General features: G+C 52.1%; 2 protein-coding genes across 3 annotated transcripts in view; both read left to right on the top strand.

Moving 5' to 3' along the window:
• Positions 1–110: 110 nt before the first annotated feature.
• LOC308148364 (histone-lysine N-methyltransferase 2C-like) lies at positions 111–9,127 on the top strand. 2 transcript variants are annotated; one of them, XM_080521826.1, is made up of 14 exons: positions 111–210; positions 297–566; positions 646–773; positions 1,392–1,587; positions 1,686–1,895; positions 2,618–2,982; positions 3,118–3,230; positions 3,307–3,443; positions 6,525–6,652; positions 6,758–6,959; positions 7,038–7,154; positions 7,841–7,914; positions 8,018–8,126; positions 8,727–9,127. In XM_080521826.1, exons 1-14 carry the CDS (start codon positions 115–117, stop codon positions 8,817–8,819), a joined length of 2,238 nt encoding a protein of 745 aa, XP_080377952.1. In that variant the 5' UTR covers positions 111–114; the 3' UTR covers positions 8,820–9,127. The 2 variants fall into 2 exon arrangements, with proteins under 2 accessions (XP_080377952.1, XP_080377951.1); XM_080521825.1 differs by having other exon boundaries at positions 6,740–6,959.
• Positions 9,128–11,527: 2,400 nt separating this feature from the next.
• galnt11 (UDP-N-acetyl-alpha-D-galactosamine:polypeptide N-acetylgalactosaminyltransferase 11 (GalNAc-T11)) overlaps positions 11,528–14,699 on the top strand; it is an 8,207-nt gene continuing 5,035 nt past the window's right edge. Inside the window, 3 exon segments of the mRNA XM_080521821.1 lie at positions 11,528–11,668; positions 12,540–12,803; positions 12,934–13,057. Coding sequence (XP_080377947.1) covers positions 12,584–12,803; positions 12,934–13,057 — 344 coding nt within the window. The 5' untranslated portion in view covers positions 11,528–11,668; positions 12,540–12,583.

Raw genomic sequence — 14,699 nt, 5'->3', positions numbered from 1 at the left:
CACACACACACACACTAAGACACACACACACACACACACACACACACACCCACCCCCCAGGGTCTAGTGTAAGGCGCGCGGCCACAGTGTGTGTTCTCCTCTGCAGCGGTCAGGATGAGCCTCATCCAACATGGCGGCTCGGCGCCGCGCTGCAGCTTCTGCAAGGCTCCGCTGGGGAACGCAGCGCGCGTCGTCAGAGACCTGAAACAGGTGAGTCAGGAGGAGGCGTGGCCTCCTGGGCACCGGCGGGACGCCATGTCACTGTGTGTGTGTGTGTGTGTGTGTGTGTGTTCCAGGTGTTCTGCAGCCCCGGCTGCTGCGAGGCTCAGAGGTCTGCGGGGCTCCAGGTGAGGTCACATGACCAGACTGCCGTCATGGCGCCCGGCTCGGAGCGCCCTCCTCCCGGGGTGCAGCACCAGTACAACAACAACATGTCCTCCATCCCCGTCCACTCCCTCCCCCACACTCCTCCACCCTCCTCCTCCTCCTCCTCCTCCCCCCCTCTCTCCTTCCCGCCCGCCTCCGCCATCACCATGGAGACCAAACCCCGCGTGGACAGCCTCAAGGTAGGACATTGAGGACGGACGCCCGCTGGGCTCCTACCGGTCAGCTGATGAGATGACGGACACTCCGATTGGTCCACAGGTTAAGGTGAAGCTGAAGCCCCGCCCACGGGCGGTGCCGGGTGGTGACGAGCTGCTGTCGTCACGGTACCTGAAGAGAGCCAGAAGTCCTCGCTGGAGACGCTGGAGTGTTAGCATCTCCTTGAGCAGGTTAGCGTGTTAGCATCTGTTTGAGCAGGTTAGCATGTTAGCATCTCCTTGCGCAGGTTAGCGTGTTGGCATCTCCTTGCGCAGGTTAGCATCTCCTCGAGCAGGTTAGTGTGTTAGCATCTCCTTGCGCAGGTTAGCGTGTTGGCATCTCCTTGCGCAGGTTAGCATCTCCTCGAGCAGATTAGCGTGTTAGCATCTCCTTGTGCAGGTTAGCGTGTTGGCATCTCCTTGCGCAGGTTAGCAGGTTAGCATCTCCTCGAGCAGGTTAGTGCGTTAGCATCTCCTTGCACAGGTTAGCATATTAACATCTCCTTGCACAGGTTAGCATATTAACATCCCCTTGAGCAGGTTAGCATCTCCTTGCGCAGGTTAGCGTGTTGGCATCTCCTTGCGCAGGTTAGCATCTCCTTGCGCAGGTTAGCGTGTTAGCATCTCCTTGCGCAGGTTAGCGTGTTAGCATCTCCTTGCGCAGGTTAGCGTGTTGGCATCTCCTTGAGCATGTTAGCATCTGCTTGAGCAGGTTAGCATGTTAGCGTCATGTTGCATTAGATTCTGTTGTCACGTCGGGCTGAGCCGTTGCCTTTAGCATGCTCACTCATAGAGCATCTGGTTTCCCAGGGGGCCTTGCGTTCCCAACGAGGCCGTCGCCATGCCAACGGAGGAGGAGATCGACGCGCTGCTGCAGAAGTTGGGGGCGTGCCTCCGCCCCGACCCGCTGCCCAGAGACCAGCGGCGCTGCTGCTTCTGCCACCAGCAGGGGGACGGACGGACGGACGGCCCGGCCCGGCTGCTCAACCTGGACCTGGACCTGTGGGTGAGTCCCCGCCCCCGCCCCCGGACGGCCCGGGCCCCCCCCCCCCCGGGGGAGCCTCGTGGTCCGGTCCGGTGGGGCTCACCCCGTCTCCCCCTCAGGTGCACCTGAACTGCGCGCTGTGGTCCAGCGAGGTGTACGAGACGCAGGCCGGCGCCCTGATCAACGTGGAGCTGGCGCTGAGGAGGGGACTGACGCTGCGCTGCGTCCACTGCCAGCGCACCGGCGCCACCACTGGCTGCAACCGGCTGCGCTGCACCAACACCTACCACTTCACCTGCGCCCTGCAGGCCTGCTGCACCTTCTTCAAGGTGAGACGGTGGGGGACATGTGAGGGACGGGTGAAGATGGGTGAGAGACTGAGCGGGACGGGTGAGAAGACGGTTGGGGACAGGTGGGAGACAGGTGGGGGACAGGTGAGAGACAGGTGGGGGACAGGTGGAGGGACAGGTGAGAGACAGGTGGGGGACAGGTGAGAGACAGGTGGGGGACAGGTGAGAGACGGGTGGGAGACAGGTGGGGGACAGGTGAGAGACAGGTGGGGGACAGGTGGAGGGACAGGTGAGAGACAGGTGGGGGACAGGTGAGAGACGGGTGAGAGACAGGTTGGGGACAGGTGAGAGACGGGTGGGGGACAGGTGGAGGGACGGGTGGGGGACAGGTGAGAGACGGGTGGGGGACAGGTGGGAGACAGGTGAGAGACGGGTGGGGGACAGGTGAGAGACAGGTGGGGGACAGGTGAGAGACGGGTGGGAGACAGGTGGGGGACAGGTGAGAGACAGGTGGAGGGACAGGTGGGAGACAGGTGGGAGACAGGTGGAGGGACAGGTGGGAGACAGGTGGGAGACGGGTGGAGGGACAGGTGGGAGACGGGTGGGGGACGGGTGGGGGACGGGTGGGAGACGGGTGGGGGACGGGTGGGGGACAGGTGGGGGACAGGTGGAGGGACAGGTGGGGGACAGGTGGAGGGACAGGTGGGAGACAGGTGGTGGACACACAGGTCCAACAGACTGACCCCCCCCCTCCCCCCCAGGATAAGACCATGCTGTGTCAACTCCACAAGCCGAGGGTGGGGTCCCTCAGTGGCTCCTCCCCCTCCTCCACCCCCAGCCTGACCTCTGACCCGGCGGGGGCGTCGCCCTGCGACCCGTACGACTCGGAGCTGCGCTGCTTCTCCGTGTTCCGCCGGGTGTTCGTCCAGCGGGACGAGGCGCGGCAGATCGCCGCCGTGGTGCAGCGGGGGGAGCGCCAGCACACCTTCAGGGTGGGGGGGCTGCTGTTCAGGGCCGTGGGCCGCCTCCTCCCCCACCAGATGGCCGCCTTCCACAACCAGGCCGCCATCTTCCCCGTCGGTTACCATGCCAACCGCCTCTACTGGAGCATGCGCCACAGCAACAGGTGACTGACGCGTCCCGGGGGGGGGGGGGGGGGGGCTTTCTGGACCTGGACCTGGACCTCTGGGTGTCCCAGGAGGACCTGGACCCTGGTGTCCAGACTGTCCAGGGACTTGAGGCCTGTGTCTCCGTCCTCCAGGCGCTGTAAGTACCAGTGCTCCATCGAGGACCAGGACGGACGGCCGCTGTTCAAGGTGAAGGTGGTGGAGCGGGGCCACGAAGACCTGGTCCTGACGGGGGACACGCCCAAAGGTAACCAGCCCTAACCTGGGGGGTAGGGGGGGTCTCCTCTGTGAGCCGTCAGTGTAACAGGTCTCTGTCCCCCCAGCGGTGTGGGACCAGGTACTGGACCCTCTGGCCCTCATGAGGTCCAGGTCTGGGACTCTGAAACTGTTCCCGGTTTATCTGAAAGGAGAAGACCTGTTTGGTCTGACCTCGTCTGCTGTGACCCGGATCATCGAGTCTGTGAGTAACTGGAACTGTAACAGTGTAACTGTAACTGTAACCCTAACACTGGAACTCACACTCACACAGTGTAACACAGTAACACACTCTGTAACAGTGTAACACTCTGTAACACTGTAACACACTCTGTAACAGTGTAACACACTCTAACACTCTGTAACAGTGTAACACTCTGTAACACACACTCTGTAACACACTGTAACATTGTAACACTGTAACACACACTCTGTAACAGTGTAACACTGTAACACACACTCTGTAACAGTGTAACACTCTGTAACACTGTAACACTCTGTAACAGTTTAACACACTCTAACACTGTAACACTCTGTAACAGTGTAACACTGTAACACACACTCTGTAACACACTCTGTAACACTGTAACACTCTGTAACAGTGTAACACACACTCTGTAACACTGTAGCACTCTGTAACAGTGTAACACTCTGTAACAGTGTAGCACTCTGTAACAGTGTAACACTCTGTAACACTGTAGCACTCTGTAATAGTGTAACACTCTGTAACAGTGTAGCACTCTGTAACAGTGTAACACTCTGTAACAGTGTAACACACTCTGTAACACACACTCTGTAACACACTGTAACAGTGTAACACTGTAACACACACTCTGTAACAGTGTAACACTCTGTAACACTGTAACACTCTGTAACAGTTTAACACACTCTAACACTGTAACACTCTGTAACAGTGTAACACTGTAACACACACTCTGTAACACACTCTGTAACACACTCTGTAACAGTGTAACACTCTGTAACAGTGTAACACTCTGTAGCAGTGTAACACTCTGTAACAGTGTAACACACACTCTGTAACACTGTAGCACTCTGTAACAGTGTAACACTCTGTAACAGTGTAACACTCTGTAACACTATAACACACACTCTGTAACACACTCTGTAACAGTGTAACACTGTAACACACACTGTAACACTCTAACAGTGTAGCACACTCTAACACTCTGTAACACACACTCTGTAACACACTGTAACAGTGTAACACTCTGTAACAGTGTAACACACACTCTGTAACAGTGTAACACTGTAACACACACTCTGTAACACACTCTGTAACACACTCTGTAACACACTCTGTAACACACTCTGTAACAGTGTAACACTCTGTAGCAGTGTAACACTCTGTAACAGTGTAACACACACTCTGTAACACTGTAACACTCTGTAACACTGTAACACTCTGTAACAGTGTAACACACACTCTGTAACACTGTAGCACTCTGTAACAGTGTAACACTCTGTAACACTGTAACACTCTGTAACAGTATAACACACTCTAACACTGTAACACTCTGTAACAGTGTAACACTGTAACACACACTCTGTAACACACTCTGTAACACTGTAACACTCTGTAACAGTGTAACACTCTGTAACAGTGTAGCACTCTGTAACAGTGTAACACTCTGTAACACTGTAGCACTCTGTAATAGTGTAACACTCTGTAACAGTGTAGCACTCTGTAACAGTGTAACACTCTGTAACAGTGTAACACACTCTGTAACACACTGTAACAGTGTAACACTGTAACACACACTCTGTAACAGTGTAACACTCTGTAACACTGTAACACTCTGTAACAGTTTAACACACTCTAACACTGTAACACTCTGTAACAGTGTAACACTGTAACACACACTCTGTAACACACTCTGTAACACACTCTGTAACAGTGTAACACTCTGTAACAGTGTAACACACACTCTGTAACACTGTAGCACTCTGTAACAGTGTAACACTCTGTAACAGTGTAGCACTCTGTAACAGTGTAACACTCTGTAACAGTGTAACACTCTGTAACACTATAACACACACTCTGTAACACACTCTGTAACAGTGTAACACTGTAACACACACTGTAACACTCTAACAGTGTAGCACACTCTAACACTCTGTAACACACACTCTGTAACACACTGTAACAGTGTAACACTCTGTAACAGTGTAACACACACTCTGTAACAGTGTAACACTGTAACACACACTCTGTAACACACTCTGTAACACACTCTGTAACACACTCTGTAACAGTGTAACACTCTGTAGCAGTGTAACACTCTGTAACAGTGTAACACACACTCTGTAACACTGTAACACTCTGTAACACTGTAACACTCTGTAACAGTGTAACACACACTCTGTAACACTGTAGCACTCTGTAACAGTGTAACACTCTGTAACAGTGTAGCACTCTGTAACAGTGTAACACTCTGTAACACTGTAACACTCTGTAACAGTATAACACACACTCTGTAACACACTCTGTAACAGTGTAACACTCTGTAACAGTGTAACAGTGTAACACTCTGTAACACTGTAACACTCTGTAACAGTATAACACACACTCTGTAACACACTCTGTAACAGTGTAACACTCTGTAACAGTGTAACAGTGTAACACTCTGTAACAGTGTAACACTAACACTCTGTAACAGTGTAACACACACTCTGTAACACTGTAACACTCTGTAACACTGTAACACTCTGTAACAGTGTAACACACACTCTGTAACACTGTAGCACTCTGTAACACTGTAGCACTCTGTAACAGTGTAGCACTCTGTAACAGTGTAACACTCTGTAACAGTGTAACACTCTGTAACAGTATAACACACACTCTGTAACACACTCTGTAACAGTGTAACACTCTGTAACAGTGTAACACTGTAACACTCTGTAACAGTGTAACACTGTAACACTCTGTAACAGTGTAACACACACTCTGTAACACTAACACTCTGTAACACTGTAACACTCTGTAACAGTGTAACACACACTCTGTAACACTGTAGCACTCTGTAACAGTGTAACACTCTGTAACAGTGTAGCACTCTGTAACAGTGTAACACTCTGTAACAGTGTAACACTCTGTAACAGTGTAACACTCTGTAACAGTATAACACACACTCTGTAACACACTCTGTAACAGTGTAACACTCTGTAACAGTGTAACACTGTAACACTCTGTAACAGTGTAACACACACAGTGTAACACAGTAACGCCCAGTGTAACAGTCATGTGACCTCTATGCCCCGCCCCCAGCTCCCCGGGGTGGAGGCCTGTGACGGCTACCGGTTCCGGTTCGGCAGGAACCCCCTGATGGAGTGGCCCCTGGCCTTCAACCCTTCTGGGTCGGCCCGGACCGAGGCCAAGACCTGCCAGACCAAGAGGTACCAGACCAGACCAGACCTGCAGGAACAGGCCCCCCATCCCCCCCCCCCCCCCCCCCCCCCTCCCCCCTCACCCTGCAGTAACAGGCCCTCCTGTCCCCCCAGGCCCCTCCTCCTCACCCTGCTGGCCCCGCGGTGCCAGGGCTCGGTGGGCTCCATCGTGGGTCTGGTCCCCGGGGTCCTGTCCCTGTCCCCCGGGGACTCTGTCTCTGCAGCCCACCAGGGACGCCACTCCAAGTCGTCTCAGTACCGCCGCATGAAGGCCGACTGGAAGAGCAACGTGTACCTGGCTCGCTCCCGCATACAGGTACTCTGTCACTGTAGTACTGTAGTACTGCAGTACTGCAGTACTGTGTCCTGTTACTGCAGTACTGTGTCCCCACAGGGTCTGGGTCTGTATGCAGCCAGAGACATAGAGAAGTGTACCATGGTCATCGAGTACATTGGAACCATCATCAGGAGCGAAGTGGCCAATCGCAAGGAGAGGCTGTACGAGTCCCAGGTAATACTGCTACCCTGGTACCCTGGTACCCTGGTACCCTGGTACTCTGCTACCCTGGTACCCTGGTACTCTGCTACCCTGGTACCCTGGTACTCTGCTACCCTGGTACCCTGCTACCCTGGTACCCTGGTACCCTGGTACTCTGCTACCCTGGTACCCTGGTACCCTGGTACCCTGGTACTCTGCTACCCTGGTACCCTGCTACCCTGGTACCCTGGTACTCTGCTACCCTGGTACCCTGGTACTCTGCTACCCTGGTACCCTGCTACCCTGGTACCCTGGTACCCTGGTACTCTGGTACCTTGGTACCCTGGTACCCTGGTACCTTGGTACTCTGGTACTCTGGTACCTTGGTACCCTGCTACCCTGGTACCCTGGTAGTCTGCTACCCTGGTACTCTGGTACCGTGGTAGTCTGGTACCCTGGTACTGTGGTACTCTGGTACCTTGGTACCCTGATACTCTGGTACTCTGGTACCCTGGTACTCTGGTACCCTGGTACCCTGGTACTGTGGTACCCTGGTACTCTGGTACCTTGGTACTCTGGTACTGTGGTACCCTGATACCCTGGTACTCTGGTACCCTGGTACTCTGGTACTGTGGTACTCTGGTACTCTGGTACTGTGGTACCTTGGTACCCTGGTACTCTGGTACTCCAGTACAGTGTGTGTGTGTGTGTGTGTGTAGAACCGAGGTGTGTACATGTTTCGGATCGACAACGACTTTGTGATCGACGCCACCATCACTGGAGGACCTGCCAGGTGAGACTGTGACCTTTGACCTCATCCTCGTTCCATCCACCTGTCTGACTGTGTGTGTGTGTGTGTGTGTGTGTGTGTGTGTGTGTGTGTGTGTGTGTCTCAGGTACATCAACCACTCCTGTTCTCCAAACTGCATCACTGAAGTCGTAACTGTGGAGAAAGAAAACAAGATCATCATCAGTTCCTGCAGACGGATCCAGAGGGGAGAGGAGGTGTGTGTGTGTGTGTGTGTGTGTGTGTGTGTGTGTGTGTGTGTGTGTGTGTGTGTGTGTGTGTGTGTGTGTGTGTGTGTGTGTGTCTGTGTGTCTGTGTGTCTGTGTGTCTGTGTGTCTGTCTGTCTGTCTGTCTGTCTGTCTGTCTGTCTGTCTGTCTGTCTGTCTGTCTGTCTGTCTGTCTGTCTGTCTGTCTGTCTGTGTGTCTGTCTGTCTGTCTGTCTGTCTGTCTGTCTGTCTGTCTGTCTGTCTGTCTGTCTGTCTGTCTGTCTGTCTGTCTGTCTGTCTGTCTGTCTGTCTGTCTGTCTGTCTGTCTGTCTGTCTGTCTGTCTGTCTGTCTGTCTGTCTGTCTGTCTGTCTGTCTGTCTGTCTGTCTGTCTGTCTGTCTGTCTGTCTGTCTGTCTGTCTGTCTGTCTGTCTGTCTGTCTGTCTGTGTGTGTGTGTGTGTGTGTGTGTGTGTGTGTGTGTGTGTGTGTGTGTGTGTGTGTGTGTGTGTGTGTGTGTGTGTGTGTGTGTGTGTGTGTGTGTGTGTGTGTGTGTGTGTGTGTGTGTGTGTGTGTGTGTGAGTGAGAGAGAACTAACTCAGCTTCTCCTCTCCAGCTGAGTTACGACTACAAGTTTGACCTGGAGGACGACCAACACAAGATCCCGTGTCACTGTGGAGCCGTCAACTGTCGCAAATGGATGAACTGAACACACACACACACACACACACACACACACACACACACACACACACACACGGAGGGTGGACGGAGCTGAATGTCATATCGGATGTAAAGAAAACCTTCATGGATCATGATGATGATGAAGATGAGGGGTTGATTGACAGGTGGGCGGGGCTCTCTGTGTCGGTGGGCGTGGCTCTGTGTGGGTGGGCGGGGCTCCAGAAGAGGCTGGTCCTCTGTGTACATAGTGTGTAGAAACAAGCCGGAGCAGGAGCTTCGCTTGAGTTGCACTAAAACACAAAAACTGCAGAAACAGATGAACCCATACTTGATTCCAGGACCCCCCCCCCCCTCCCCCCCCTCCCCCCCCTCCCCCCCCCTCCCCCCCCCACCCCCCCACTAGTGAATCTTCTGTAAAATAAGAGATTTCTTTGTATTTATTACTGAATGAAGCTATTTTTTACGGCTGCGGTGCGTTCGAGGTCGGGAGTGGCAGCGTGTAAATTTGTGTACTATAGCTGAAAGCTGACTCCGCCCCCTGTGTGCTGATTGGCCACGGTGGCCAGGGGTGTGTCCTGCTGACTTTTTTTATTCTGGACTGAACCTGAAACTCCGTCGTGTGTTTTGGTGAAACTTTACACAAAATAAACTATTTTACATCTTGGAGACTCTGAACCTTCACCTTCACTTCCTGTTTCCTCTGGAGACCAGCTGAGACCAGGTCAGACCAGCTGAGACCAGCTGAGACCAGGTCAGACCAGCTGAGACCAGCTGAGACCAGGTCAGACCAGCTGAGACCAGGTCAGACCAGCTGAGACCAGGTGAGACCAGCTGAGACCAGGTCAGACCAGCTGAGACCAGGTCAGACCAGCTGAGACCAGCTGAGACCAGGTCAGACCAGGTGAGACCAGGTGAGAGGGAATAATAAATATATAGTATAATAATAAAAGTGTTCCAGGACCTCATGAAGCTCCTTCAGGTTTCCAGGAACCTCAGAGGAGGAATGAGACGTCGTCCAGGAGGAGCCTGGAGGAACCTGGAAAACCAGGAAGAGCCTGGAGGAACCTGGAAAATGAGATTTAATCGCAGTTGTATAGAGCCAAACCAGGTAGATCATAGAGCTACAAGCAGATAAACATAGATGTACGTTAGCAGTTCTTCTGCCGACAACTTGGTCAAAAACAAACGAGATCAAACATTTAAGAGACAAAAACCGAATTAAGCTGCTCTACATGTTTCACATCTACATTACAAGAGTTCTACATGTTTCACATCTACATAACAAGAGTTATACATGTTTCACATCTACATTACAAGAGTTCTACATGTTTCACATCTACATAACAAGAGTTCTACATGTTTCACATCTACATAACAAGAGTTCTACATGTTTCACATCTACATTACAAGAGTTCTACATGTTTCACATCTACATAACAAGAGTTCTACATGTTTCACATCTACATTACAAGAGTTCTACATGTTTCACATCTACATAAGAGTTCTACATGTTTCACATCTACATTACAAGAGTTCTACATGTTTCACATCTACATAAGAGTTCTACATGTTTCACATCTACATAAGAGTTCTACATGTTTCACATCTACATAAGAGTTCTACATGTTTCACATCTACATAACCAGAGTTCTACATGTTTCACATCTACATAACCAGAGTTCTACATGTTTCACATCTACATAACAAGAGTTCTACATGTTTCACATCTACATTACAGGAGTTCTACATGTTTCACATCTACATTACAAGAGTTCTACATGTTTCACATCTACATAACAGGAGTTCTACATGTTTCACATCTACATTACAAGAGTTCTACATGTTTCACATCTACATAACAAGAGTTCTACATGTTTCACATCTACATAACAAGAGTTCTACATGTTTCACATCTACATTACAAGAGTTCTACATGTTTCACATCTACATAACAAGAGTTCTACATGTTTCACATCTACATAACAAGAGTTCTACATGTTTCACATCTACATTACAAGAGTTCTACATGTTTCACATCTACATAACAAGAGTTCTACATGTTTCACATCTACATTACAAGAGTTCTACATGTTTCACATCTACATAACCAGAGTTATACATGTTTCACATCTACATTACAAGAGTTCTACATGTTTCACATCTACATTACAAGAGTTCTACATGTTTCACATCTACATAACAAGAGTTCTACATGTTTCACATCTACATAACAAGAGTTCTACATGTTTCACATCTACATAACAAGAGTTCTACATGTTTCACATCTACATTACAGGAGTTCTACATGTTTCACATCTACATAACAAGAGTTCTACATGTTTCACATCTACATAACAAGAGTTCTACATGTTTCACATCTACATTACAAGAGTTCTACATGTTTCACATCTACATAACAAGAGTTCTACATGTTTCACATCTACATTACAGGAGTTCTACATGTTTCACATCTACATTACAAGAGTTCTACATGTTTCACATCTACATAACAAGAGTTCTACATGTTTCACATCTACATTACAGGAGTTCTACATGTTTCACATCTACATAACAAGAGTTCTACATGTTTCACATCTACATAACAAGAGTTCTACATGTTTCACATCTACATTACAAGAGTTCTACATGTTTCACATCTACATTGCAGCCGATCGACTCTATTCTGCGGATCTGCGTCCGGAGGCTTACGCGTGGTGACGTTGAGGGTTGTGGGCGGTCCGTGTGACGTATGCAGTGACGTAGGCACCCATTCAGAAGTCCGTAGAGAAGTTGTGTGTTTTGAGCGCGCGGCTACCGGAGCGCAGACTGACGGCTCGCGCCCCGCTGCCGCAGTGCCGCCGGGCCGGGGGACTGGTGAGTACCGCGCGGCTCGGTCCGCGCCGCGTGTCCGGGTTTAGACGCGCTGCTCCGCGGCCGCGACGCGGCGAGCCGCGGCTAGCAGCGGCTAAGCTACCCGCTGGTTCCATTATCGGACAGTTCTACGGGGCCGTGCGTGAGGCGCGTGACCGGGGCCGTGAAGCTCCAGACCCCGGGCCTGGTCCTGCACCAGGGCCTGGTCAGGCTGGTTCAGTTCAGAGCAACGGTAATCTGTCAGGACCAGGACCTGCAGGACCAGGGTCAGAGGAGAACCAGGGTCAGAGGAGAACCTGCAGGACCAGAGGAGAACCTGCAGGACCAGGGTCAGAGGAGAACCTGCAGGACCAGAGGAGAACCTGCAGGACCAGGGTCAGAGGAGAACCTGCAGGACCAGGGTCAGAGGAGAACCAGGGTCAGAGGAGAACCAGGGTCAGAGGAGAACCAGCAGGACCAGGGTCAGAGGAGAACCAGGGTCAGAGGAGAACCTGCAGGACCAGGGTCAGAGGAGAACCTGCAGGACCAGGGTCAGAGGAGAACCTGCAGGACCAGGGTCAGAGGAGAACCTGCAGGACCAGAGGAGAACCTGCAGGACCAGGGTCAGAGGAGAACCAGGGTCAGAGGAGGACCTGCAGGACCAGGGTCAGAGGGGAGGTGGATCATTGTCAGACCTGCTGACAGTCACATGATGAGGTCACTCCAGACAGGACGTGTCCTGGCCTCTGATTGGTCGTCCTGCCAGCCAATCAGGAGGAACCAGAGGATGGATCCTGTCTAATCCAGGACCCTGCAGGTTCCAGAGTCCAAGCGAACCGTTTCCTCAGCTGGTCTGGAGCTGGACCCCGTGACCTCTGACCTCTGACCTCCCCAGGGTGCTTCCTGTCTGTGATGTGAGGCTCCGCCCCCTGGGCCACCATGGCCAGCGTCACGCTGCGCTACTTCTGCTACGGCTGCCTGGCCGCCTCCGTCACCTGGTCGCTGCTGCTCTTCCTCTACTTCTCTCTGGGGGCGGAGTCACACCGCAGCCACGCCCCCATGCAGCGCCAGCAGCCAATCACAGGGGGCCTGGGGGCCAGGGCCCCGGGGCGCCGCCCCCTGCCGGCCAATCAGGGAGCTGAGCTGTCTCCAGAGATGGGTGAGTGACAGCAGGGGGGCGGGGCTTAACTCATGACGTAGACTACAAGCGTGTGTGTGTGTGTGTGTGTGTGTGTGTGTGTGTGTGTGTGTGTGTGTGTGTGTGTGTGTGTGTGTGTGTGTGTGTGTAGGGATGATCTACAACGAGGCTGACCAGGAGCTCCGGGACTCAGGTTACCACCGTCACGCCTTCAACGTCCTGATCTCCACCCGAATCGGCTCACACCGTCAGCTGCCTGACACCCGGGACGCCCAGTAGGTCCCTGCTACACCTTTACACCTGCTACACCTTCTACACCTGTTACACTGCTACACCTTCTACACCTTTACACCTGCTACACCTTTACACCTGCTGCACCTTCTACACCTGTTACACTGCTACACCTTCTACACCTTTACACCTGCTACACCTTTACACCTGCTGCACCTTCTACACCTGCTACACTTTTACACCTGCTACACCTTTACACCTGCTACACCTTTACACCTGCTATACCTGCTACACCTTTACACCTGCTGCACCTTTACACCTGCTACACCTTTACACCTGCTACACCTTTACACCTGCTACACCTTCTACACCTGTTACACTGCTACACCTTCTACACCTTTACACCTGCTACACCTTTACACCTGCTGCACCTTCTACACCTGCTACACTTTTACACCTGCTACACTTTTACACCTGCTACACCTTTACACCTGCTACACCTTTACACCTGCTATACCTGCTACACCTTTACACCTGCTGCACCTTCTACACCTGCTACACTTTTACACCTGCTACACCTTTACACCTGCTACACCTTTACACCTGCTACACTTTTACACCTGCTGCACCTTTACACCTGCTACACCTTTACACCTGCTACACCTTTACACCTGCTGCACCTTTACACCTGCTACACCTTCTACACCTGCTACACCTTTACACCTGCTGCACCTTTACATCTGCTACACCTTTACACCTGCTGCACCTTTACACCTGCTACACCTTTACACCTGCTACACCTTTACACCTGCTGCACCTTTACATCTGCTACACCTTTACACCTGCTACACCTTTACACCTGCTACACCTTTACACCTGCTACACCTGCTACACGTTTACACCTGCTACACCTTTACACCTGCTGCACCTTTACACCTGCTACACCTTCTACACCTGCTACACCTTTACACCTGCTGCACCTTTACATCTGCTACACCTTTACATCTGCTACACCTTTACACCTGCTGCACCTTTACACCTGCTACACCTTTACACCTGCTACACCTTTACACCTGCTGCACCTTTACACCTGCTGCACCTTCTACACCTGCTACACCTTTACACCTGCTACACCTTTACACCTGCTACACCTTCACACTTTCTACACCTGCTACACCTTCTCTACCTGACTACACCTTCTACACCTTTACACCTGTTACACCTACACCTGCTACACCGTCTACATCTGACTACACCTTTACACCTGCTACACCTGACTACACCTTCTACACCTGTTGGTGTCAGTGACACCAGCAGGTGGAGGACTGAGGAGAGGTGGAGGACAGAGGAGAGGTGGAGGACTGAGGAGAGGTGGAGGACTGACGAGAGGTGGAGGACTGAGGAGCAGGTGGAGGACAGAGAAGGGGTGGAGGACAGAGGTGGAGGACTGGGGAGAGGTGGAGGACAGAGGTGGAGGACTGGGGAGAGGTGGAGGACAGAGGAGCAGGTGGAGGACAGAGAAGCGGTGGAGGACAGAGGTGGAGGACAGAGGTGGAGGACAGAGGTGGAGGACGGAGGTGGAGGAGAGGTGGAGGACGGAGGTGGAGGACAGAGGAGAGATGGAGGACAGAGGAGAGGTGGAGGACAGAGGTGGAGGACTGGGGAGGGGTGGAGGACAGAGGAGAG

The sequence above is a fragment of the Blennius ocellaris genome (genome assembly GCF_963422515.1).
Source record: "Blennius ocellaris genome assembly, contig: SCAFFOLD_127, whole genome shotgun sequence".
Lineage (NCBI taxonomy): Eukaryota > Metazoa > Chordata > Actinopteri > Blenniiformes > Blenniidae > Blennius > Blennius ocellaris.
Note: the sequence above shows the minus strand (reverse complement) of the source record. Positions and strands in the feature narration are given on the sequence as shown.